A 21,628-nucleotide genomic window follows, 5' to 3' on the forward strand; every position below is an offset into this window, starting at 1 on the left:
GATGGCCCCATTCATAGAGCGCCCCTGAGTCAAGGAATAGCTCTTCGCCGATAGAGCAGCCACTTCCGGTCGTTCATCCCAACTTGCCCAATCCTGATTGGGGTTGTTCAGGTCCAAGCTCGCTTCGTCCGGCGTGGTGTGCAGGGAGGGGCTGAGCCGGAGTCAAAGCTGCGATGGCATCAACACCACGTTTACTTTTGCTGGATTCAAGTCGGGTCGGAGTCAAATGCAGCCAACTCCAGAAGCGAATAAGGCATTAGACGTGACATGGCTTTTGAGGTAAGCGCAGGAGTCGGCCGTTAAGCTTTCAGGTCACACACAGTCGACTAGGAATGGGGGGGGAGGCCACTTACGCATCCTGAGGTCGCCGAAGGGTGCATGTCTAGTAGACTGGAGGGGAGCACATGTAACAGACCCAGGTAGTGCAATAGATGCCCAACCCAAACCCCATCTGCCTGGACTTGCATATATCATACCACCTCGCCTCTAATCCCCTCTTGTTTGCTTTTCCTGGAGAAGACTTGAACGAAAAACGCCCATTTTTACATCCTTACTTCTTGCGTTGACCGATTCCATCGCCTCCACTACCGCCATGAACATCCTCTTCCTGTGCACCGCGCATAACTCCCTTTCTCAGCGCCTGTACCTGGCGTTATCCAAGACTCATACGATCACCATCGAGTATGCTCTCTCAGATGATGCGATGATCGAGGCGGCCAAATTGGCCAAGCCCAATCTCATCATATGTCCGTTTCTGACATCACGGGTCCCACGGGAAGTCTACGACAACTTTCTCACGCTCATTATCCATCCCGGCCCTCCGGGCGACGCCGGCCCAAGTGCTCTCGACTGGGTAATTATGGGAGATGATGGCTCAGAAGCCGACTCTGAGAACCTGGTACAGACCAATGCTTGGAGCGAGTTTGGACGGCCATACTGGGGTGTCACCGTCCTGCAAGCCGTCGAAGAATTCGATTCCGGACCAGTGTGGGCTTTCGAGCAGTTTCCTCTACAAATCGATTCACCCACCGTCACCAAATCAAGTCTCTACCGTGGCCCCGTTACAAGAGCCGCCCTGACTGCCACCCTCGCCGCTATTGACAGAATCCAGGCAGCTTCTATACAGGCTGCTTCGCCCTACACTCCCCCGCCCTCTCCGGGCAAGAACAAGTTCTTCCCCCACCTTGTCAACCCGTTGCTTCAAGCAGACCCCACCTTCCGCGACGCCTCGGTGACACTACAGAAAGCCTTCCTCGGAGGAGTCACGCGTCATCGGCCACTCCTCAAAGCAGCTCAGCGCGACTTCGATGTCCAGTCACACACGGCTCGGGAAATTTCCCGAAGGATTCGGTCATCGGATTCCCAGCCCGGCTGTCTGACGAAGCTGTTTGGGCCCAGCCTCTACGTATACGGGGGAACCATCGAGGAGAATGAGGAGCTCACGGCTGGAGCGCGTCCTGGAGATATCATTGCCTGCCGTGACGACGCTGTTTGCGTCGCAACATGCGACGAGAAGGGTATTTGGATCTCGCATATTCGACGTCTCAAGCGAAAGACGGACTCGATGCTGTGGCCCAAGGTTCCCGCCGTTTCTGGCCTGGACGAACTCGATGTTCTAGACAGTGACCTCTTCTCCGAAAACCGAGTCTCCCGAGCAACCATTGACTGGTCTCAATCCCCTCACAACACGAAGCAGGACATCTGGGTCGACTTCCAAACCTTTTCAGGTGCCAGGCGGGTGGCATTCCTCTACTTCGACTTTTACAACGGCGCTATGAGCACCGAGCAGTGCTCTCGCATGATTGACGCGCTGGACTTCATCACAGCCAGCCATGTTGTGGAACGACCCCTCAGCGCAGTTGTGCTTATGGGCGGCGACTCGTATTTCAGCAACGGAATCGCCCTCAACGTAATCGAGGCCGCCTCGGATCCCGCTCTCGAATCCTGGCTGAACATCAACCGCATCGATGACGTGGTCCACTATCTCCTGCAAGAGTTCCCATCACGAAACATCCTCACGGTCGCCGGCATCCGTGGCAACTGCGCGGCCGGCGGTGTCGCCCTAGCTGCCGCATGCGACGTCGTTATTTCCGGTTCCGAGGTGGTGCTTAATCCAGCCTACCGTGCCATTGGCCTGCACGGTTCCGAATATCACTCTCTGTCCTACCCCGGACGATGTGGCTCGGCAGGCGCCACGAAGCTGTTACGCGACATGACACCGCTGTCGCCGGCTGACGCGCGAATGATGGGCCTCGTCGACCACACTCTCCCGGGAACTGGGGCTCTCCTCGACACACGTATTCGAAAGCACGTCAAGTCGCTCTTGATCGCTGGTAAGCCGGCCGCGGCGGCCTGGAAGAGCAACGTTGACGTCTCCCCTGCCGGTCTTGCGTGCGCTCGTGCTCAGGAGCTTGGGGAGATGTCCAAAGACTTTTGGAGTGCGAGATCACAGAGATATCATCTCCGCCGAAGAGACTTTGTCCGCAAAGTGAAGGCCGCCAAGACACCCCTGCGTTTCGCGATACACCGCCGACAAGTGGATGAGCTGGACGAGGAAGAGTCGGACGACTTCGATGATGTCGTCATTTTTGAGCGCAAAGCCAGGGCCACTCTCTTGGCCGACAAGCTCAAGGAGTACGTTGAAAACATGACTTCGGCATCCGCCCGCAAGGACACAACTTCAAGCAACGCTGCCGTACACGCGAGAGCGGCGAGTGAGAGCGTCAGCAAACGAGATTTGAGACCTATCTTTTCGTGCTATTACGATGTCACCACCTGATGAGGCAGGCAGTCTTATATCTGGAGCACAGCAGCACGGGGAGCGAGATACACATCGCCTTGAATAGCTATTTTCTTTGTAATCGGGGAAGGATGTCCAGTACGAAGGCACTTTCAGTGCCAGTAATACCAATCTCTTTTTTTTTCATGAAGTTTGTAATTCCATATCCCAGCTTGACAGCTGTTCATTACGTACGGAGATCATCCTGACAACGTCAACCGCGTGATGCAGCACGCCCAGACAGCTATGGCTCCTTGTCAACAACGTTGACCCTCTGCGGACGGGCGGAACGCATCAACTCTCGTTCTCTTTGTCGCTCGAAATGACATGCGAGTCCCCATCGTTCTGTGTCCTGCAAGGTTTGTCCGATCAACCCCTAGCCAAGAGCCATCGTCGAACTAGCGATTTTCTTTCAGCAACGGTCCTGGCCCGCAGACTAGTCAGGGCTCTTTGCCGTTTGGCAACCGCCCCATCAGACCCAAAAGATGAGCTCAGCAACGAGCTCACATCACCCCATTCATCAGCTCATGAACTGCTCGAGCCAATTGTTCCCGTACTGTGCTGGTGTTTCTAGTACCTTTTTCGCCTTGACCTTTCCGGGGAATCCCCGCACGCTCGGCCAGTGACTCGGAGCATGTGGACCAGCATTCGGGACAGTGGGGCCGGACCCCGGTGAAGGACAGGGGTTGATAACAGACGCACAGAAACCCAAGGCTTGACTTTCGTCGCATTAGATGCTCGGCAATCGTAAATCTCCCGTTTTATTTTGGGGTTTGCGGTGTTCTTATTGATCGGAAATCTAAAAATATTGGGACGTGGAAAATTGGAGGACCCACGAGCAGCGTGGCCGCACCGACAATCTAGAGGCTCCGGAGGCTTGCACTAACGGCCCAGGTGTGACGCCGAGCTGGTGAGCCTAGCTCTTCCACAGTTGAGCACGCCAGGGCTTGTGTCTAATCCACCCCCAGCCACTCTCAACGGCTTTACGACGTCATCAGCGAGACGGATCTTCATCGAACACTCTGAGGGCAAGGCAGAATGTACGACACGATCCCTTTGTCTTCGTTTCTGCCTAGGTCGAGAAAGATAAAAGTGATTGAGGCGTGTCATCGAATCAAGAAACCGGATACCAGCATATCTTACAATTTCCTACTGTTTCTTCTCCTCTCTTAGCGAAGTAATTTACAAAAGCCACACACAGTAGCATCAACCTGGATGTCTTCCTGGTGTTCTTCGCATCTAATACCCCCTCCTCCTAAACTCATGATAATCGAAGCAAACCCGACGACAATGTCTACTATGATATCCATGCCTAATGATTTGATGGCTCATTTCAGCCATCAAGGTCGTGGAAGCGCGCTTCAGCCTGCTTCGGTTGTTTCTCCATACCTCTTCTCCAAGCCATGCATGCGACAGCATTGTGGCTCACTCAAAGGATCTTCTGGGGTCTCAGATTTCTTTTCATTAACAAGGGAATAAGACACGAGTTCAACGGTGCAGGCCAATGAAAGCACTTGCATCGAGACAAGATGCAGGAGGCCCTCCAAAGCACGGGCCACTTCACACGTCGCAAGGTCTGCCATCTACCGGCATCTATCAGGTAGGTATTTCCATTGACGGTCAAGCTTCGCGCGGTAAAAGAAAGTTCTAAAAGACAAACGTAAAGAGGTCCAAAATATGAGGGACATTCGCAGAAAGCCCACCAGTATCTTATAACAGCCTAGCTGTCGTCCTGTGAGACGTTTCTGAATCTTCCACCTCTGCTCAACCAAGAACATCAACAACACTCTACTAATCATCAATCCTGCCGATATCCAGTCGAAATGTCCCTTCGTCAGCAAATCACCAGGCCGCTGGTCAACGATGTAACCGACGGCTATCAGCATACTCACACCGTTGTGTTCCTTCATCGCTTCAAGGAGGCAACCACCGACGAGGAGCTAAAGACCAAGGTCCTTTCCGAGAAGTTGACTAAAAATCATAAGACCCTTCGCGAACAATTCCCCAACGTTCGTTTTGTGTTTCCTTTCGGGAAGGCTACTCCTCGCCCGTGGAACAATCTGTCGCCTGAGGACAGAGCCGCTGTCGGCATGACCAAAAGCTCCATGCCATACATCACCCAGATCGTCCTCCAGGAGGCTGAGCATGTCGGTGGTCTGGACCGCGTGATTCTTGGTGGGCAGGGAGAGACTGCCGAGGCAGCTCACGAGGCTATGTCGTCATTCCCCGAGTGCAAGAGTGACAGTGCAGATGACGTTGCTGTTTTCATTCAAGATAAGCTTCACTCGACCTGTACCGATCTCAGCCAGCTGCGCCTAGCGGGCTTTGTTGGTATGCATACCCCCGACGGTGAGATGACCCGCGATGTAAGGAACAAGGCGGTCATGTCCAAGGCAGCTCCAGGGAAGAACAAGATCAACTCCAGTATCGTCACCAACACACCTCATAAGTTCATCAATGGTGGATACACGACGCAGACCATGACGTGGGATGGAAAGCGCATCGACACGTTCGCGGAGTTTCTCGAATCTATCCAAGTGTACCGCGTCCCCGACAGAAGGAAGATGAGCATAGAGACTCTCGTCCCCAAAGATCGCAAGCCTGTTGAGAGGTGGGACCCAAGGGAGAACCTCAGCGATGCACAGAAGTATGCGCTTGAAATCGCGGAGCAGAAGAAGGAGAACGAAAAGTTGAGGGAAAAGATCCTGGTTCGTATTGAAGCCAACAAGGTTGAGCGCAAGATCATTCAGGAAAGGGAGAGAAGGAAACGAGGCACTGCTTCAAATCCTTCAAAACCTCATGATCGATACGCAGATACCGTCAATTCCCTTGGCGAGGAACCAATCCGACCTTTGAACCGACATGCTGGTCAGACTTCAAATCAATTCGCATGTCTAGGTCAGTCACTGGAATCCATTGACATTGAAGAGCCATACACGGATGAATCCTCCGAAGAGTCTTCTAACGTTGATGAATGCGAGCAGATCACCCACGCAGGCAAGCCTAGGGCATCAGTATCTTCGTCAGAAGAGACGGTAACTCCGACCCCTAGCAGCAAGGGTCGCTCCAAGGGTCGCTTGGTGTCTGGCAAAGCCGAGGTCAAAAGAGCTCGGCAATCTAGAAAGGCTGGACAAGGGATCAATTGGCAGCGACGTAGGCACGGAGAACTGACAGCTGGTCAGATGGCGGCTTTCGGTTTGTCGGACACAGAGGATATCGCTGAAGATACCGATGCTTAAAACTTCACCGATACCATGATGGATTAAAAGTATTGGGGCAACAACGGTTGACTGTTTTTCTAGCCAAAGTCCATTTAGATATGCCTCGCTATCTAGAGCGAAGTGGATAAGCAGAAATCATCAATGCAATCCTTATAACTCATCCTGCTTATCCTTAGATTGCCCTCAGATGGTGGAACAGCCCATTGCTTGAGTGCCTTGACTCAGCATCCCGGAAGTCCTGTCACAGTATCCTGCAACGTCCACTTTCCTGTGCAAGTGGTTGTTACGTTGCTCGACGTGAGAAGGTCAATATCCTCGAACTTGATGTTGCCACATTTATGTCTGGCACTGCACGAAAGACTGACGCGATTTGTAGAACCTGATAACGTGCCCGTGAAGTTGAGAAAGTCGACGTCTGAAACCTCCATATTGCTCGTTCCGGCAAAGGAGCCATTATTCCCGTTGTTTTGATTGATCGAGGGAGCGTTGTTGACATTTTCATAGTAGACGTTGGCGAACGTGATGTTTCGAACGCGGCCCCAGCCACCTCCTCGTGGCTTGCCGGCACTTTCGTAGTGATCTTGAGGTGCAAGCTCTCCAATCCATGTCTTGATGTAGACCCCAATGCGTAAATCAATTGATGACCTCTTCAACTGCTTGACCGTTAGTCACTGATAAGATCAGCATCTGTCCACGATTACCTGTAAGTTATTCATCATCACGTTCTCCACGCTTGAGTCCTCGAGATACTGCCCAAGACTCCCGATAGCAATGCCATTACCACCATGGCAAGTAACGTCTTCCAGATATATGTCGTACGATCGAGGCTTGATAGCGACGCAATCATCTCCGCCCGAGTACTCGAATCCCTTGACACTAATGTTGCGCGCATCCATGGTATCTGAAGACTCCATATTAGTCTTTTAAGTCCTTCGTGAGGAATCCTCTGGATAACGCACCAAAACCGTCAGTATTTTGGACCCAATTGTATCTCCCAGGAGCCTTAGTCGCTGTGGCATTGCTACTAATATTCTGGAAAACCATGTCTGTCCCATTGATGATGTTGTAAGCCCAGAACTGAGGCTGTTTAATGTGGAAGTTCCGAACAGACACATCGCTGACGTTCCAGAACACGAAAGGCTGATTTCCCGTGAGTGGAAAGAATAGAAAAAGTAGTAAGAAGGATTCGAGGCTTTCAATCTTACCATAGGACGTCCTTCGACCGTTTCGCCTGCTTCGGAAGTGTACCACGTATCACCATTCCCATGAATGCCTCCAGTTCCATGACCATCAATGTGGATACCATCTCCCGTTAGGATGAATGCGGCGCGATGGTTTTGAAACTCGATGAAGTAGGAGTTCGACCTCCAGTAGGTGATGTTGTCGGAGAACTACGCAGCATCAGTGAAAGGTGTAGCGTTCAGCATAGATGTGTGCCTACCGTCCATTCTCCTCTCCATTGGATCTGCACATCCTTCACGTGTGGGTTCAGCTTCTGATCAATCCAATAGTTCTGCTTCTCAGGAAATATGATGCTCCCTGAATTTCCGCATCGATCAAAGGCGTTCAGGACATTGTCGACATCACTCTGCTTGTTTCCTTTGGCTGTGACTGTGCACTGGGGTCGACCGTGGACGATAGCTACCTCCACACCACCGCCGCTCGCCAGAGCACCGAATACTAAACCAGCCAGCAATACAAAAGAGACTCTCATTGTGGAATCTAGTTTTGGATATTTGATCCCAATGTGGAAGTTTTCGGCAAGATTGAACACGTCTTTTATGTATTAGACACACGGTCGAAATCTGGTCCTCGCTCAAGTCTTGCACATGCGCTGCATAACAACAGCGGAGAATCTCGGCCGGCCAAGGAAATGTGTGAGATATCCGCCTAGCGACCTAGCTGTCCATTCTATTCACGATCGTCCGGCATTATTATCCTTCGCTGCGACTGATTTCTTTCCGAAGCTATGATGACTTTCAAAGTTGGCTCTAGTCAAGGGTAGTACTGTCGTCTACCGTTCTCACGAGATGGTGCATCTCGGCAATGGCCAGCTTAGAAGGACTGCGTGAGAATGAAAGGTGTTCCCGGCATGAATCAATCGGAATGTTCGTCTACAAGCCCCTCGGGGTGCGATGAAACCCATGGAAATGAAATCGCACCAATCGATCTAGGTTTTCAGCAAGCTCCCATACCAACAATACTATCCCATTTTGGCAAATAGCTACCCCGTTCCCGCCAGGAACACTCCGTCAGCAAAGTAAGATCCCCGCATGGTCCCGGAAAGCTGACCTTTGCTCGGGCGGGATTGACCGACCCGCACGTTCCACGATTCGGGGTATCTCTTGACGAAGATCGTTCACACCACCATGTCAGAGTAGTGCTCTCATCATAAATGTATTCCACTACCACTGTCCAAGTCGCAAACGTCACCTTCTTCACCTTCCTCATTTTATTTCCAACACCTATTCGGAATGCCTCGGCAGATCATTGCTATTTCACGGAAACCTCGACGGAATCAGTACCAGTCGCCGGTGGATACCGTTACTGGACGCTTGATACTTCCACAATAGTTGCTACCTTTCTGTGCTATATCCCGTTACTCTTAGGTTGTTTCTCCCCGAGCCTGATGTCTGCGTATGTAGACACTATTTGGAGGCAGATCCCTTGCGGTGATCCATCCAACATCCTTATCCTATTGTGTGGCTCCGATTCAAGTATCACGTGCCAACGAGTGACAACATCAGACGACCGGGACTCCCGGACAAGCAGAGCAACATTACTTCATACCAGAGGCACTTGGGAAGGCCCGTTCACCAACAGATGCCGCCATCAGCCCCGCGGGGTCGTAACGCTGACACAAAGGAGGCTCAAGCCGTAAGGACACGGGCCTGAGGTGATGAAATCTCTTCCCAATGACCAAGTCGCCATGAAAACGGAAGCCTTCCGTCAAGCTTAAATTTATTCAACGTATTCGCTCGCCAATGAACTGCTTCGGGATGGCCAACAGGCACGAAATCGACGTTGATGGCGACCTCGTCCTTACGCTCAGCAGAATGAGACTGGCCGATGCGGATGCAGAAGCTGAAGATGAAGATGAAACCCTGCAAAACGACGAGTTGCGAGTTTCTTCAAAAGTGCTCCAGCTTAATTCGCCTGTCTTTAAAGCCATGCTGGGAGGGAAATTCAAAGAAGGGACCGAACTCGCCGAAAGGACCGGACCAGAGCCGTACGACTTGGAGCTCCCAGACGACGATGTAGAAGCCATGTCGATACTGTGCCAGATTCTTCACAACGTCTACGTCCCAGAGATTCCGAAGCCCATGTCATTAGAGAAATTGGCATATATCTGCGACAAGTACGAATGCATCAACGCCCTCAAGTACTGCGGCATCGTATGGATCAGGGATTGGCTCCATCAGTTTGATGACGAGGTTCCCCCGATGAGCGATTTTTGCCATCTGTTGGTTTTCGCCTATGTGATAGACCTTCCAGTTGAGTTTTCGGAAATTTCATGGCGGATATTCCTATACCATGAAGGTCCCTTCTCGACGGCATCAGAGCAGGTGAAGATGCTCGTGGACCATCCTTTGCTTCACACCGACATCATCAGTAGGTACACCCCCCATCCTAGACCTAATTATGATGGTTAACCGCAAGCCAGAGTGCCTCGAGATCAAAAGACATGAGTCCTGCAATTCGTTCTACAAAGGCGTCATCTGCCCAATGATGTGGGATTGGGACACGTCAGACGCAGCCTGTTCCAGGGCGTCGAAGGCTCTTGGCTACTACGTAGAGACCCTCCACAAGTCCGACTTGCTTCCCAGGGACATTGACTTTTCAAAACACAAGTTCTGCAACCTCCTGGATACGGCAGTGAGCATACAGAAGATCTCAATGAAGGATTTCCCTTGCATGAGAGAAGTAGGTGTGTGCCAGTGTCGGTCGAACCGATACATCAATCGCAATCTGGCAAGTGAGGTGGAAAAAGAGGCGAGAAAAATCATCCAACAGAGGCGAGTGTTTAATTGCCTCGACTGCTTGAAATCAGACGGCGTGTCTGGGAAAGAGGAAACGTGCAGAGTACCTCATTCATAGTTCAGAGGCGTCAGGGTGTTTAGACACGGGCGGGTGTGGCACCGAAGCCTTGCACAGGGGATGTGTGAGGTAAAGTTGATGTATGACCTACAAATGCATCGCTTTTGAATTCTACGATCTATAAACCCGCTGTCGTACAAGTTCATTATAAACATGACACGCTTGACGTCGTGAAACTAACAGATGTGCGAGAACCAAAGATCGTAGTGGTGCCCCATCTCGCATCGATCCAGAAAACCAAACGCCCTATCTATGCATCGATCCGTATGTGCAGCGCTGAAAATACGCTCTCTTTCTCATCTAAGGGTTGTTGGCTTCGTTGATGCTGTGCTCGTACTCGGTCAACTTGAGAGCCTCTTGCACATCCGTAACGAAATGAGACTCGCCGCCGACGAGGTCGATGATGCCAGACTGGCGCATGAGCCGCCAGATGTGATGGCGTGGGTTAGTAGGTCCACGGCTGAAAAACACTCTAACGCCGCGCTCTCTATAGCTTCGCACAATCTCCTCAAGCACCTGGGTGCCCGAACCATCTAGGGATGTAACACCGTGGATATCGAAGATGACGTTCTTGTTGTGATGCTCGCCACGCAACCTTGGAAGCGCGGGATGAGCCATGCTCGTGCCGTACAGCTCCAAACGTCGGAGACGTGCCTTGAGCTCGCCCGTGTTGGCAAAAGTCAAAGGCTCGGGAATTTTGACAATGAGGCAGCCCTCGACAAACTCTAGTCTATCAGGGTTCAACTCGGCGTTCTCGAAACGATGCGTACCAGGGATGCGGCCAAGAATCTGGATGCGCGGGCGAGTCGAGTGCTTGATGACCTGGAGCAAAGACAAGCCGACGCCGATAGCCATACCCAGAGTGAGGGAGTAGAAAATTGTAGATACGAAGATGATGGTCATCAGACCCAGCTCGGTCCAACCGCGAATGCGCAGGAAAAAGGCGATATCGTGGGGTGCTTCCTCGAGCAATGAGTAGGCAACAACAGAAATCATAGATGACAGGACCGGTTTCTGCCAGGATTAGTTTGGGTTGTCTTCCTGCGATGGTGTACGGGTGTTAACTTACGGGTAGATAGTAGAAGTAAGGCAACAAGAACATGATGGCTGCTAGACTGATGGCGCTGAGGAAGATCGAACTCATAGGTGTCTTGCCGCCAGTCTGCTTGTTCAACTTGCTTCTGCCGTAACCACCAAAGGCAGACAAACTCATGAAACAAGCCCCAACCACGTTGGCAGCACCCAACGCTACAAGCTCTCGGTTGGGGCTGAGCTGGATGCCGTGCAAGCTGTCGGAACTGCTCAGACTCTTCGCCGCGACGGAAGATTCGAAGAAGCCCAGCAGAGCAATCAAGAATGAAGTGCCCATGGCCTCGCGAATGTGTTCCATATGCGATGTTTGGAAGGGCCAGCGGAAGGTGAAGACATGACCGGACGCAGCCTTAACGGGTCCGAGAATCTCAACTCCCTTGCTCGCCCAATCGAAACGCCAGGACAGGATGGCTGCAACAACGACGACAAAGAATCGATCCGGGATGTAAGCGACCCCGGGATACTTGGGCGTCATGTGTTTCTTGAGCTCACGCATTACCATCATGATCACAAAACTGACTCCGGCCACGATGAAAGTAAGCTTGTGAACATGGTCGAAGGAGGTGAAGATGAACTCCAGTTTATCCATGCTGCTACCATGGCCAACACCAGTTTCCGCCGCGTACTTCGCGAGACCGAGCTCAGGGATGGCCTGATCGACCGCAATAACGAAGCCAATAGCAGAGATGAAGCCGCGCAAGAACGGGCGACTGAGCACGCTGTCGAGGAAACCAAGACGCGCGATACCAGCCAGCAAGACGGTGGCTCCAGCCATGCCTGCAACCACACCGCAAATTTTCGCCTGTAGTTCGGCGTTGTATTCTTCGTCCTTGTCGTGGTCGATGCTGCCTCGGACCACAGAACCGACCAACAAAGACCCGGCGGCTTCAGGTCCGACGACCATCTGCGGCGCACTTCCAAAGATGGCATAGATGAAGGGATTGAAAACAAACGCATACAGGCCGTTGATAGGCGGGACGTGAGCAAGGTTGTCGGCGAGGGAGAGGGCCATCGGCAGGTACAGAGAGGCAAGCGTCAGCGCTGCGACGAGATCTCCCTTCAAGTAGGACCATTGGTATTGAGGCAGCCAGGTAAGGAGCGGGATGTAGTACGAGAGGTACCTGGAAGCAATCATGGTTAGTTTGGTCCTGTAGGAGAGGCATGCTGGGCGGCGACTTACATCCACACGGTATCCTTGAATCCCGCTTGTTCTGCCAGCGTCCTGGACGAGGTCATCTTCTTGCTTTTCAACTTTCTGATGAAGCGCTTCCTCCAGTGGTCGTCGCCGGTAATGGTCGTAAGCACCGAATCGAGGATGGGGATCGAGGAGGCAGAGGAGGACGGTCGGTCCATGTCAGCGCTGCGGGCGCTGCCCGTAGGACTAATAGGCCTGGGCGAAAAAGTGCCATGAGTGTAGCTAGTCGGCGCGGAGTTATCGATGAGGACATTTTGCAGGAGGCTCGTGGATTCGCTTGGAGGGAAAGTGTTTGGTCGACCGAGGCTGGAACCGGCGCGCGGGGTATCTCGACCGCTATCGTTCTCGTTGGGGAGCGGTGTCGCCAGAGGAGTCGCGTCCTCGCGAGTGCTCATGTACTCAGACTCGCCGCCGATAGAGCCAGGCGACTGGACAGGCGGTGAACCCATGGTGTAGCTCTGGCGCAGGCCGCTCGGGTTCATGGGGAGGTGCTGCTGTGAAGAAGGACTGCGGTTTGGTTGTGGCCGGCCGCCTGACATTTTCGCTTCGTAACCGAGAGAGCAGCACAGAAAAAAGAAAAGACGTGGTTACGGGAATGCGGCGGGAGACATGCGAAATGACGACAGTCGAATTGGCGGGGCGACGAGGCTGACTGTAGAGGCTAGATGGATTCGGAGATTATGTTTCTGTCGTCGTCAACAACCTACAAAGACCTCGCAGGTGTGTGTTCCCGGGAGGTTGCAGTCGCAGCAAACGTCTCAGGGTCCAACGTCTGCACGAGGTGACGAAGGATGGGTGGTCGGGCGGCGGGTAGAGACGGAAGGAAGAAGACACCACAGACGGGAGACGTGACGGAAAAGACGGTGATACAGACGGTCGACGGATGGCTTGTATCAGTTCGGTGGTGGGATGCCAGGCCAGACCATGGTAAGAGGATTTGTCACAGCGCTGGCTGACTCGTCCCTTGTTCAGGCGATGGCGACAGAGATCAAATCTCTTGGGGCATGGATTGGCGAGTTGGGATCTTGTCCGAACCGAGGAAGCGACGGCCAAGGGACCTTGCAGCCCAGAGCGAGGTAAAGATGTGCTGCTGGGCTTTCGGCCTCGACTGCGCGATTGCGACTGCGGCTGCGGGGGGTGAAGAGCGGTCGGCGGGCGAAGGTGCGTTTGTTTTTTTTTTGTTTTTTTCCCTGCAAGGATTAAGCATTCCGCAGTCGCTGAGCAAAGACCAAGCAAACCGGGGAGTGACATCAATGCGTCGGGCCTAAAATTATGTGTCAGCGGAACTCGATTCGACGATATGGTATGCAGCGTGTTACGTACTGATTGCCATGTTCCCTCCAAGGTTCCTTCCTGGGTTAGGTTGGCTCCGCAGTGTTTGGACCGGCCGGGGTATCGGCAAAATCCATCCGCGCCGAACACGAGCGCTAGGCCCAAAGAAGCACACCGCCTTCGAATTGTGTTAGATAATGCACCCTGCTGCCTCTCACAGCTGCAATGCAGAAAACACGGTGGAGCCACCAGTCTACCCCGCTCCCCGGCCCCTCTCCGACCCTTTTCTTCAAATCCATCGGCCCAGCGCCGGTCTGTCGCCGCACTTACCCACGGGAAACTCTCAGCCCCCCTCCCGGCCACCTCATGCCGATCATAGAGGGGTTCAGAGCGCTGCACCACCGATCTCGAGTGCTCTCCGGTCGTCTAGATAACGAAGGAGGAGCCGACGTACTTCAGCTTTTGTCTGGGAAGACTTGTTCATTCCTTAGGTAATCCTTCGGTGGTGGGTAGGCCCCGCAGCGGGCATAAGGTCTGAACATGACAAGACATCCAATCAACCAACCAACCAACCACAACTCCTCAGCTACATCTCATGATGAACGCCACGGTGGCTTCTACAATGCTGTCCAAATATGTCACTGTCAGGTCCGTCAGGCGATTCCTTGCCTGCTCGTGCAACCACAAAATGCCCAGCCATCCTCTGTGAGATTCAGCTTAAGCCTGCCATCGCTCCGTCTGGTGTTATTTACCAACCCCCGCATTGAGACAGCATGTCATCCCAAGCACTGCGTGGCGCCCATCGCTTGACAAAGACCAAGCATGTCTTTGGTCACCACACTATCCCCCTCGAGTGCGACGTCTACTCGGCCGAGGACTACCCCGCTACCTCACCCGTCTTCCTGTACTTCCATCTAGTCACCGGCTCCAGATCTTGTGTACCACCATGGCTTGCACAGGTGAGTCCTGCATCGTCTCACTGCATGCACCGTCTCATTCTGACAGCAACCCCAGGTCTGCTTCCACAGGCGAAAGCTTCAGGCTTGCTTGAGGATGCTCGAGCAGCATACAAATTCGCGCGACACTTAGCCGCGTCCAGCAATGCTGTCGAACGAAAGGTCATTGCCGGCGGAGGGAGCGCTGGTGAGCAGCACATGGCAGAGACATGTCTGTGACCGTCGGATAGCTGACCGTCGAATAGGGTTCTTCATGGCCTCTCTGACCGCCCACCACTTCACACCGTCCCCCATTGCACTGCTCTCAGTCACCGGTATCACCACCTTCCGCCATCGCTTCTTCGACTCTTCAGTCTTGCTCACGCCAGAGCCCATCGCTGAATCGCAAATGTCGCACCATCTTGCGGCAGCCGTCTCTGTGGGAACCACATCGGCCAACAACCCCCAAGTCTTTCATCTCGACAAGCTCTTGCCTGACGGGACCAAGAACGCCAACTTTGATGTCACCACGGCCCCTATCACAGAAGATGACAACACCGATGAGTTTCCCCGCGGGTGTCTCTACGATTACTACTTGTATAGGAACGAGTTCCCTGGGCTCGTCGGAGATATTGACCCGGGATATGAATGGGCCAAAGCAGCAAGTGCTAAAGACAAGGTCGCAGCTTGGCCACTGACGACCATAATCCAAGGCAACTCAGACGAGGACGTCGATCTCGCCGTCAGTACTCACATGGTTGGATGTCTGGGAGAAGACAAGGCCAAACTGTTTCTCGCCGAAGGCCAGCCGCACCGATACGAAGCCACCAGGTTTCTCGAGGATGACGTCGACGGGATGGACGCAGTAAGGCAAGCCGTCTCGAACCTCGAGGCCGACGTTGCTCGTGTGGCCTAGGCTGATCTTTTGTCGTTCGACACGGGCGAGGCCGAGCCGGATGACACTGCATCTCTACGGCGCAGTCCCGAACAGGAGGGCCGGATAGGTATGTAACCGTCAACAGCAACCCTTTCACCAAGCATCCAAGGCTGCCCATCATTGCGTGTCCCCTAACACAAAACTTGCTGCTTCAATGTTTGCTTTGTCTCTTGTACAACGGCAGTGTGAGAACGTCACATCTCAGTAGCCACCATCACCGGGTGGCCTGGTACAGCAACTCCATATCCCATGTGCACCATAAGAGCAAGCTTGCCGACCAGCCAGAAGAAATCTATGCGAACATGATCCTGACATCGAATCATGAGGGTTGCGTCTAGCCCCCCAGACATTTCACAAGGATGCGCGAGATCCAGGACCTGAAGCCTGGCCCCGCACACAGCCAATCTGAGATTATCGTCAACCTGTCAATCACCACGCTCCACAGGTCCAACGTGATCATGCAATCACAGCGCCATTCTGTCACCGGCAGAACAAGTGGACGCCCGTAGATCCCAAGCCTAACCAACAAGCCTCGCCGTGTGCTGTGATTGGGTGACGTTCAAGTGCCGCATTGATGTCACCCCCGAGCTGGGCGCTTCCGGTGCCAATCCCCGCCCCCTTCGGGGGCCGTTTCTCGTCACATCACATTCCGGCCCCATCACTTAAACTTCAGAAAAGGAGGGGTCCCCGCCGACCCAACGGCATCGCAAGAAAACTTCTTCACCGACATCACAATGTAAGCCCCGTCTCATTCATCAATGTTTGCGGGGGCCGTGGCTTGCATGTGTGCATTTCTGACGAATCACTCGCCTTGGCCCTGTAACCACGGTTCCTGCAGGAGTTGGCACACGCTTGTCAGCTCGGGCGAAGGAGTGCAGACGGCATGGCCATTGGCGAAATTGCCAAACTGACTGAGATGGCATGCACAGTGGTGTGCGCAGTAGTATCGTTCGTGCTTGGTTGTGCCCACTTCACGTCGGGGTTCTCGTCCGCCTGGCGTTTGTCGCGATTAACATATAAGCGACCGCTCCCTTGCGTTATCTACTCTCATGCTATCTATCAAGCTGCTCACCCTTCAGACTCTGGAAGCCTGTACTTACTCAAACTCATAATAAACAATCCATTCGTTACCTACTCAATACCTTCAATATGACAACACATTCGCTCACCAAAGTCTTGCTATGGGTCGTCACCCTTGGTCTTTTCTCTCTGGTCACTCCCACCAGAGTTGACCTCTCGGACATGGTGCCTCGGGCCATTACCCAAGTCGACGGAACTACTTCAAACATCTACGTCAACAGACGACTGAAGTTCACTCGGGGGTCAGAAGGTACCCGCCCAGTCCGGCTGACGAAGCGGTTCCCGTTCTCTGCCGGCAGAGACGAATGGTGCGGTGAACTAGCCCAAGACCCAACAACAGACTTCTCGGCTTCGGCACCACTGGCGGCAGACTGCAAGGCCCTCGCCAACGCTCTGGGAAACGGTTTCTGGACCCTGCAGCCAGGCGACTTTGCAGGCGGTTGGGCTCGTGTCGCCAGCTCTGGAACGTGTAGCTTCGCTGCGAGGTATGCCGACACCGGAAGCGCAGCGAGTCCCATGAGGATTGGGACAAACGACATCCGGTTCTACACCAACCGATACGCGGTGCTGGAGCAAAGCGGGAAGCTGGGGTTGCAGGGAACTGTTCAGTGCAGCAACAATGAGCGGATGCTGTTTGTGACTTGGGGGTTAATTCACAGCTGATCTGGGGGGTTGACTGGGAGTCTTGCAGAAGTTTAGACCAAAGTCCGATGTCAAATGAAAAATATCATCGGAGAGACATTTCCCAACGCAGTCATCATACACTCATTTCCATTCTGATATTTCTCGTACATTATCAACCAGTATATTACACAACCTCATTGACGAACAGGCCAGCCATACCCTGGCCAGTGCCGATGCACATGCTAGTCAGAAGGACTTTCTTCTTTGTCCTGCGGAGCTCGCTCAAACCAGTAACAATTTGTCTCGCGCCAGTGGCGCCGAGAGGGTGGCCCAGGGCGACGGCACCGCCACGGGGGTTCATTTTGGCCCAGTCAAGACCGAGCTTATCACGGCAGTAGACGGCCATGCTGGAGAAGGCCTCGTTGATCTCGACGACGTCAATGTCGGCGAGCGACAGGTTGTGCTGAGCCAACAGCTTGGGAATAGCAACAGACGGGCCGATACCCATGATGCGGGGAGCCAGGCCGGCAACGGTGGAGCCAACGTACTTGGCCAGGATGGGCTGACCGAGCTTGACGGCGGTGGAACGCTTCATCAGAAGCACAGCGGCAGCTTCCCACAAAGTCAGTATGCCAAAATAAATTGAGTTTAGGGCGGTTTTTGGGACGACAGAACTCACCTCCGTCAGTAACCTGGCTAGAGTTGCCTCCCGTGCTCGTGGGACCCCACTGCGGGAAAGCCGCCCGAATCTTACCCAAGCTCTCGGCGGTGGTACCCGGACGGATGCCCTCGTCCCTGGTAAGGATAACCTCCTTTGTCTCTCCGTCAGGTCCAACGACCTTGGTCTTGATAGGCACAATCTCATCGTCAAACAGGCCAGCCTGCTGGGCCTTCTCGGCTCTCTGGAAACTCTCGGCGGCGTACTTGTCCATCTCCTCGCGGGTGATGTTGAAGTCGTGCGAAACGTTTTCCGAGGTCCAGCCCATAGGCTGCATGCAGTCGGCCGCCTCCTGGGACTGGCTGACGACGGCGTCGTCGAAGGGCTTCTCGAGAGCGTCGCCGCCAATGCTCATGCTCTCGGCGCCGAGCGCGATGCCGACCTCAATAGAGCCAGTTGTGATGGCGTTGGCGATATCGGCGGTGGCCTGGAGGCCGGAAGAGCAGAATCGGTTTATGGAGGAAGCACCGGCGGTGTTGGGGAAGCCAGCCGCGAGGGCGGCGGCGCGGAGCTTGTAGGCGGCCTTGCCATCGGAGACCTGGAGAACGGCAGAGTCAGCGGGAGTGTTTCCGAGTCGGAAGGGTTCGGGAAGAACAGGTTGCTACGCACATTTCCCATGCGAATGTCCTCCACCGCTGCAGGCTCAATCTTGGATCGCTCGCGAACCTCCTTCAGGAGGGCGTAGACCATGTACTCGAGGCTCGTGTCCTTGAAGCCACCCTTCTTGGCCTTGGCCAACGGAGTGCGGATAGCTAACGTAATGACGATATCATCGGGGTTCTTGGACTGGCTATGAAGAAGAAGAGTATGTTGTCAGTTTCGGGGTCGGAGACTTTTTGGTCGAGAAGCCGAACGAAGTCCGGATCGCTGTGAGCGACGATCACATGGGAGTAGTGGCACGTACATCTGGTTGATGGCGCTACCTGGAGCCAGGTGCTTCACGATGGAGCCAATTCGCTCGAGGGCCATGGTTGCTGATTACGGGCGGGTAATGCGATTCGAAGACGACGGGCAAGGCGAGTTTGCAGCTTCGGAGACTGAAGGAAAGGAGAGAGACGGAGAGGGCGAGAAATAAGCTCGAGAGTTTCGTTGCTGGTCATGAAAGGAGGGGGCACCGGTAAAGTAGACATGGTTTGCGTCGGGGTTGGCCTTAGCTGCCGGCAATCGCGTCGGGTTCGGGCCTCGTAGGCCTGTCCCAGCCCCCAGACTGCGCAGACCCGCGCGCTCCAGGCCCTTCCAGTGGCTGTGGGGGAGGCAATTGGGCCGAGGCATCTCGGCCAGCGAACCGGCCAGTAGAAATCCAGTGCCCCGAGTAATGGGGATGCCGCGGAGTCTGGGGTGCAATAGCGCGGCAGATGGAATCTGTTAACCAAAGGCGTGGATGCCCTCGCGATGCCTAACAGCAGCTAGCTCGATCTCAATCTGCATCCACTCGAGGACCCCTTGGGGCATTGTGCCGTTCTTCGGTCCATCTGCCGCACCCATTCCCGGTCTTGCCGATTGACAGCTCCTGTCATCACACCGGCAAGACTCATCAGACGAGGCCTTGGGTTGAACAAGAGTCCTTGCCATGTGCATTATTAAAGTCAAATGCCCCGGCTGGTGCTTGCTACCTTGGTCCTCGGTACTAAAGCCTCATCCTCCAAGAAATTGTTTACTCTCACATCGTCGCAGCCATGGTTCCTCCCCACTGTCTGAGACCCTGAGTGAGCTCTGCGTGGTACTGGACCAATGCACTTGAGAGCAGAGGCAACGTGGAATGTTGTCGCAACAGCACGGGAAAGAAGTTCACCTTGTAAGACGCGAACGCTGCGCAGGATATTCGAGGTGTTCAGAATGTCATTCAAATTCATGCTCGACAGATACCCGTCGTCTTCTCATTCCAGTCAAGTTGGTGACTGTCGTCAAGCACCCATGCTCTTCCCAGTCTATGATCAAAACCAGCCCAAAGAAAATACATTAGAAATATGTCGGTAGCTTTTAGAGACATTTTGATCCTCTAGCCGTCTATATGTTTGAAAATACCTTCGCAACGGCACATCTCTCATGTGCCCTGCGTCATCTATCGCGCTCGCAGATTACTGATCATGATCAGAAGCTAAAGGCATAAACAACAGCAGCAAATGTCGCCGCGGCAGCCACAAGCATTGGCGGTCCTTGCCGCGTGCTACCGCTGTTGCCAGACTGGGGATTCACTCCCGTAGCGGTGAAGCCCAAGTACCAAGAGCCAATGTCGGTCAGCTTGCCATCGTTGTTGAGGAATGAAGCGTTAGCTCCAACATTGCTCGTCTTGGAACGAAATGCGCCAAAGTAAGTGTACCGCTCAATGTAGTCGATTTTGTCGAAGTAATCGGCAGTCTGGTTGTAGTACTCCTGGGTGGTAGCGAGATCCTGGTGGGCATAGGCATACTCCGTGACCCAGATCTTTGCGTCCGGGAAGCTGGGCTACTGTCAGCAAGTGCGGATGCCATTGTGATATCACATCAAAAGACTTACTTGGCTCTACGCTCGCCAATGTGACTAGCCAGGCCGGCGAAGTTGTCGTACCAGTGCACGGGAAGAAAGTCGTATGTGCAGTTTTTCTTGTCACCCGAGGTGCTAATCAGGTCGGAACAGTTACCCAGAAATTGTTTCAACCATGGCAGACCGGCGGGCTGGCCAGTGCAAGCAGGCAGGCCCAGCTTGACGCCCATCTCACCCAGAGGAACAAAGTTGGCGACCCAGGCTTTGGCAGCAATGGCGGGAGCAATGTCGCTGCCGCCGTACTGCGAGGGGCCATCGGGCTCGTTGAAGCCCAGAACATGGGTGATGTTCATGTTCTTGTCCTCAATCAGACTTTTTACAGCTTTGAGAAAGGTGGTGTCCTCTGGGTTGGAGGAAACACCCCACATCATGGGGACGAATTCGAATTCGGCCTGGGTTTTGGAAGAGAAGGCCGGGCTCGGGATCTCCTGGTAGTTGTAGTACCAGGTCAGATCGGAGCCGGCCTGAACCCAGACCTGGTTGTCTTGGGGCCAACTGGCATTGGGAGTGAAGACAAGACCGCGCTTCGAGGATTTGGTCTGGGCGGCCACGAGGGGCAACAGGGCCAGGAGGAATGTGGAGAGCATCGCGGGCGGAAGAAGTGGGTGAGACCGGGTTCCAGTCGGGTTTCCAGCTCCAGTCCAGCCGGTTCGGGTCGATTCGACGGCGGTCGGGGCAAATGCGACGACGTCGGTCACGGCGACCTGCGGGGGTCAATCCACGAATGTTCCGGCGTGTTTCGACACGACAGAAGCTGACGCTTTGGTTCGCGATGATGCAAAGGCAGCGAGGCAGATTGTCAGTTGCGGTCGGGTTATCGAAACGGATGGTTCGAAGGCGTCAATGGAAGGAGTGTGGTGGTTCGGAGCACTTGAATCTGGCGATAAAACGAGTGACAATGGATAAGGCCAGATGCTCAATGGAGCATAGTAGGTACGCAAAGGTGAGTCGAATACAGATAGAAAAAGATTGGAATCGCAGGACAGGAAGGCAAGCCGGGGGGAGGGAGGGAGAATAAGGAGGAAACAAAAAAAAAAGGTGTCTGATGAATGTCTTAATGTCTTTCACCGGTGCAGGGCGTCAGGCAAGGCAAGGTACGGAGTTTAGCGGCCCATCGCGTCGGATCTGGCTGGCGTTGGCGGCGTTGGCGTTGG

At 53.8% G+C, this 21,628-nt stretch overlaps 8 protein-coding genes across 8 annotated transcripts; 4 read left to right on the plus strand and 4 right to left on the minus strand.

The window, feature by feature from the left end:
- Nucleotides 1-592: 592 nt before the first annotated feature.
- COL26b_005431 (uncharacterized protein) lies at nt 593-2,779 on the plus strand (the record flags this gene model as incomplete). Its single annotated transcript, XM_053178278.1, has 1 exon — nt 593-2,779. The coding sequence occupies one exon, from the start codon at nt 593-595 to the stop codon at nt 2,777-2,779; it is 2,187 nt and encodes a 728-aa protein (XP_053037680.1).
- A 1,823-nt stretch (nt 2,780-4,602) lies between these two features.
- Nucleotides 4,603-6,018, plus strand: COL26b_005432 (uncharacterized protein; the record flags this gene model as incomplete). Its single annotated transcript, XM_053178279.1, has 1 exon — nt 4,603-6,018. One exon carries the CDS (start codon nt 4,603-4,605, stop codon nt 6,016-6,018), a length of 1,416 nt encoding a protein of 471 aa, XP_053037681.1.
- A 203-nt stretch (nt 6,019-6,221) lies between these two features.
- On the minus strand, nt 6,222-7,714 carry COL26b_005433 (uncharacterized protein; the record flags this gene model as incomplete). Its single annotated transcript, XM_053178280.1, has 5 exons — nt 6,222-6,656; nt 6,702-6,901; nt 6,960-7,083; nt 7,206-7,391; nt 7,442-7,714. The coding sequence occupies 5 exons, from the start codon at nt 7,712-7,714 to the stop codon at nt 6,222-6,224; spliced, it is 1,218 nt and encodes a 405-aa protein (XP_053037682.1).
- Nucleotides 7,715-8,999: 1,285 nt separating this feature from the next.
- COL26b_005434 (uncharacterized protein) lies at nt 9,000-9,640 on the plus strand (the record flags this gene model as incomplete). Its single annotated transcript, XM_053178281.1, has 2 exons — nt 9,000-9,434; nt 9,635-9,640. The coding sequence occupies 2 exons, from the start codon at nt 9,000-9,002 to the stop codon at nt 9,638-9,640; spliced, it is 441 nt and encodes a 146-aa protein (XP_053037683.1).
- A 758-nt stretch (nt 9,641-10,398) lies between these two features.
- On the minus strand, nt 10,399-12,867 carry COL26b_005435 (uncharacterized protein; the record flags this gene model as incomplete). The annotated part of the gene is made up of 3 exons (XM_053178282.1): nt 10,399-11,112; nt 11,168-12,311; nt 12,371-12,867. 3 exons carry the CDS (start codon nt 12,865-12,867, stop codon nt 10,399-10,401), a joined length of 2,355 nt encoding a protein of 784 aa, XP_053037684.1.
- Nucleotides 12,868-14,430: 1,563 nt separating this feature from the next.
- COL26b_005436 (uncharacterized protein) lies at nt 14,431-15,508 on the plus strand (the record flags this gene model as incomplete). The annotated part of the gene is made up of 3 exons (XM_053178283.1): nt 14,431-14,616; nt 14,686-14,800; nt 14,859-15,508. The coding sequence occupies 3 exons, from the start codon at nt 14,431-14,433 to the stop codon at nt 15,506-15,508; spliced, it is 951 nt and encodes a 316-aa protein (XP_053037685.1).
- Nucleotides 15,509-17,417: 1,909 nt separating this feature from the next.
- Nucleotides 17,418-18,920, minus strand: COL26b_005437 (uncharacterized protein; the record flags this gene model as incomplete). The annotated part of the gene is made up of 4 exons (XM_053178284.1): nt 17,418-17,845; nt 17,913-18,489; nt 18,561-18,741; nt 18,856-18,920. The coding sequence occupies 4 exons, from the start codon at nt 18,918-18,920 to the stop codon at nt 17,418-17,420; spliced, it is 1,251 nt and encodes a 416-aa protein (XP_053037686.1).
- Nucleotides 18,921-20,042: 1,122 nt separating this feature from the next.
- Nucleotides 20,043-21,061, minus strand: COL26b_005438 (uncharacterized protein; the record flags this gene model as incomplete). Its single annotated transcript, XM_053178285.1, has 2 exons — nt 20,043-20,391; nt 20,448-21,061. The coding sequence occupies 2 exons, from the start codon at nt 21,059-21,061 to the stop codon at nt 20,043-20,045; spliced, it is 963 nt and encodes a 320-aa protein (XP_053037687.1).
- Nucleotides 21,062-21,628: the final 567 nt, after the last annotated feature.

Source organism: Colletotrichum chrysophilum, assembly GCF_026319265.1.
Source record: "Colletotrichum chrysophilum strain AFK26 chromosome Unknown scaffold_37, whole genome shotgun sequence".
Lineage (NCBI taxonomy): Eukaryota > Fungi > Ascomycota > Sordariomycetes > Glomerellales > Glomerellaceae > Colletotrichum > Colletotrichum chrysophilum.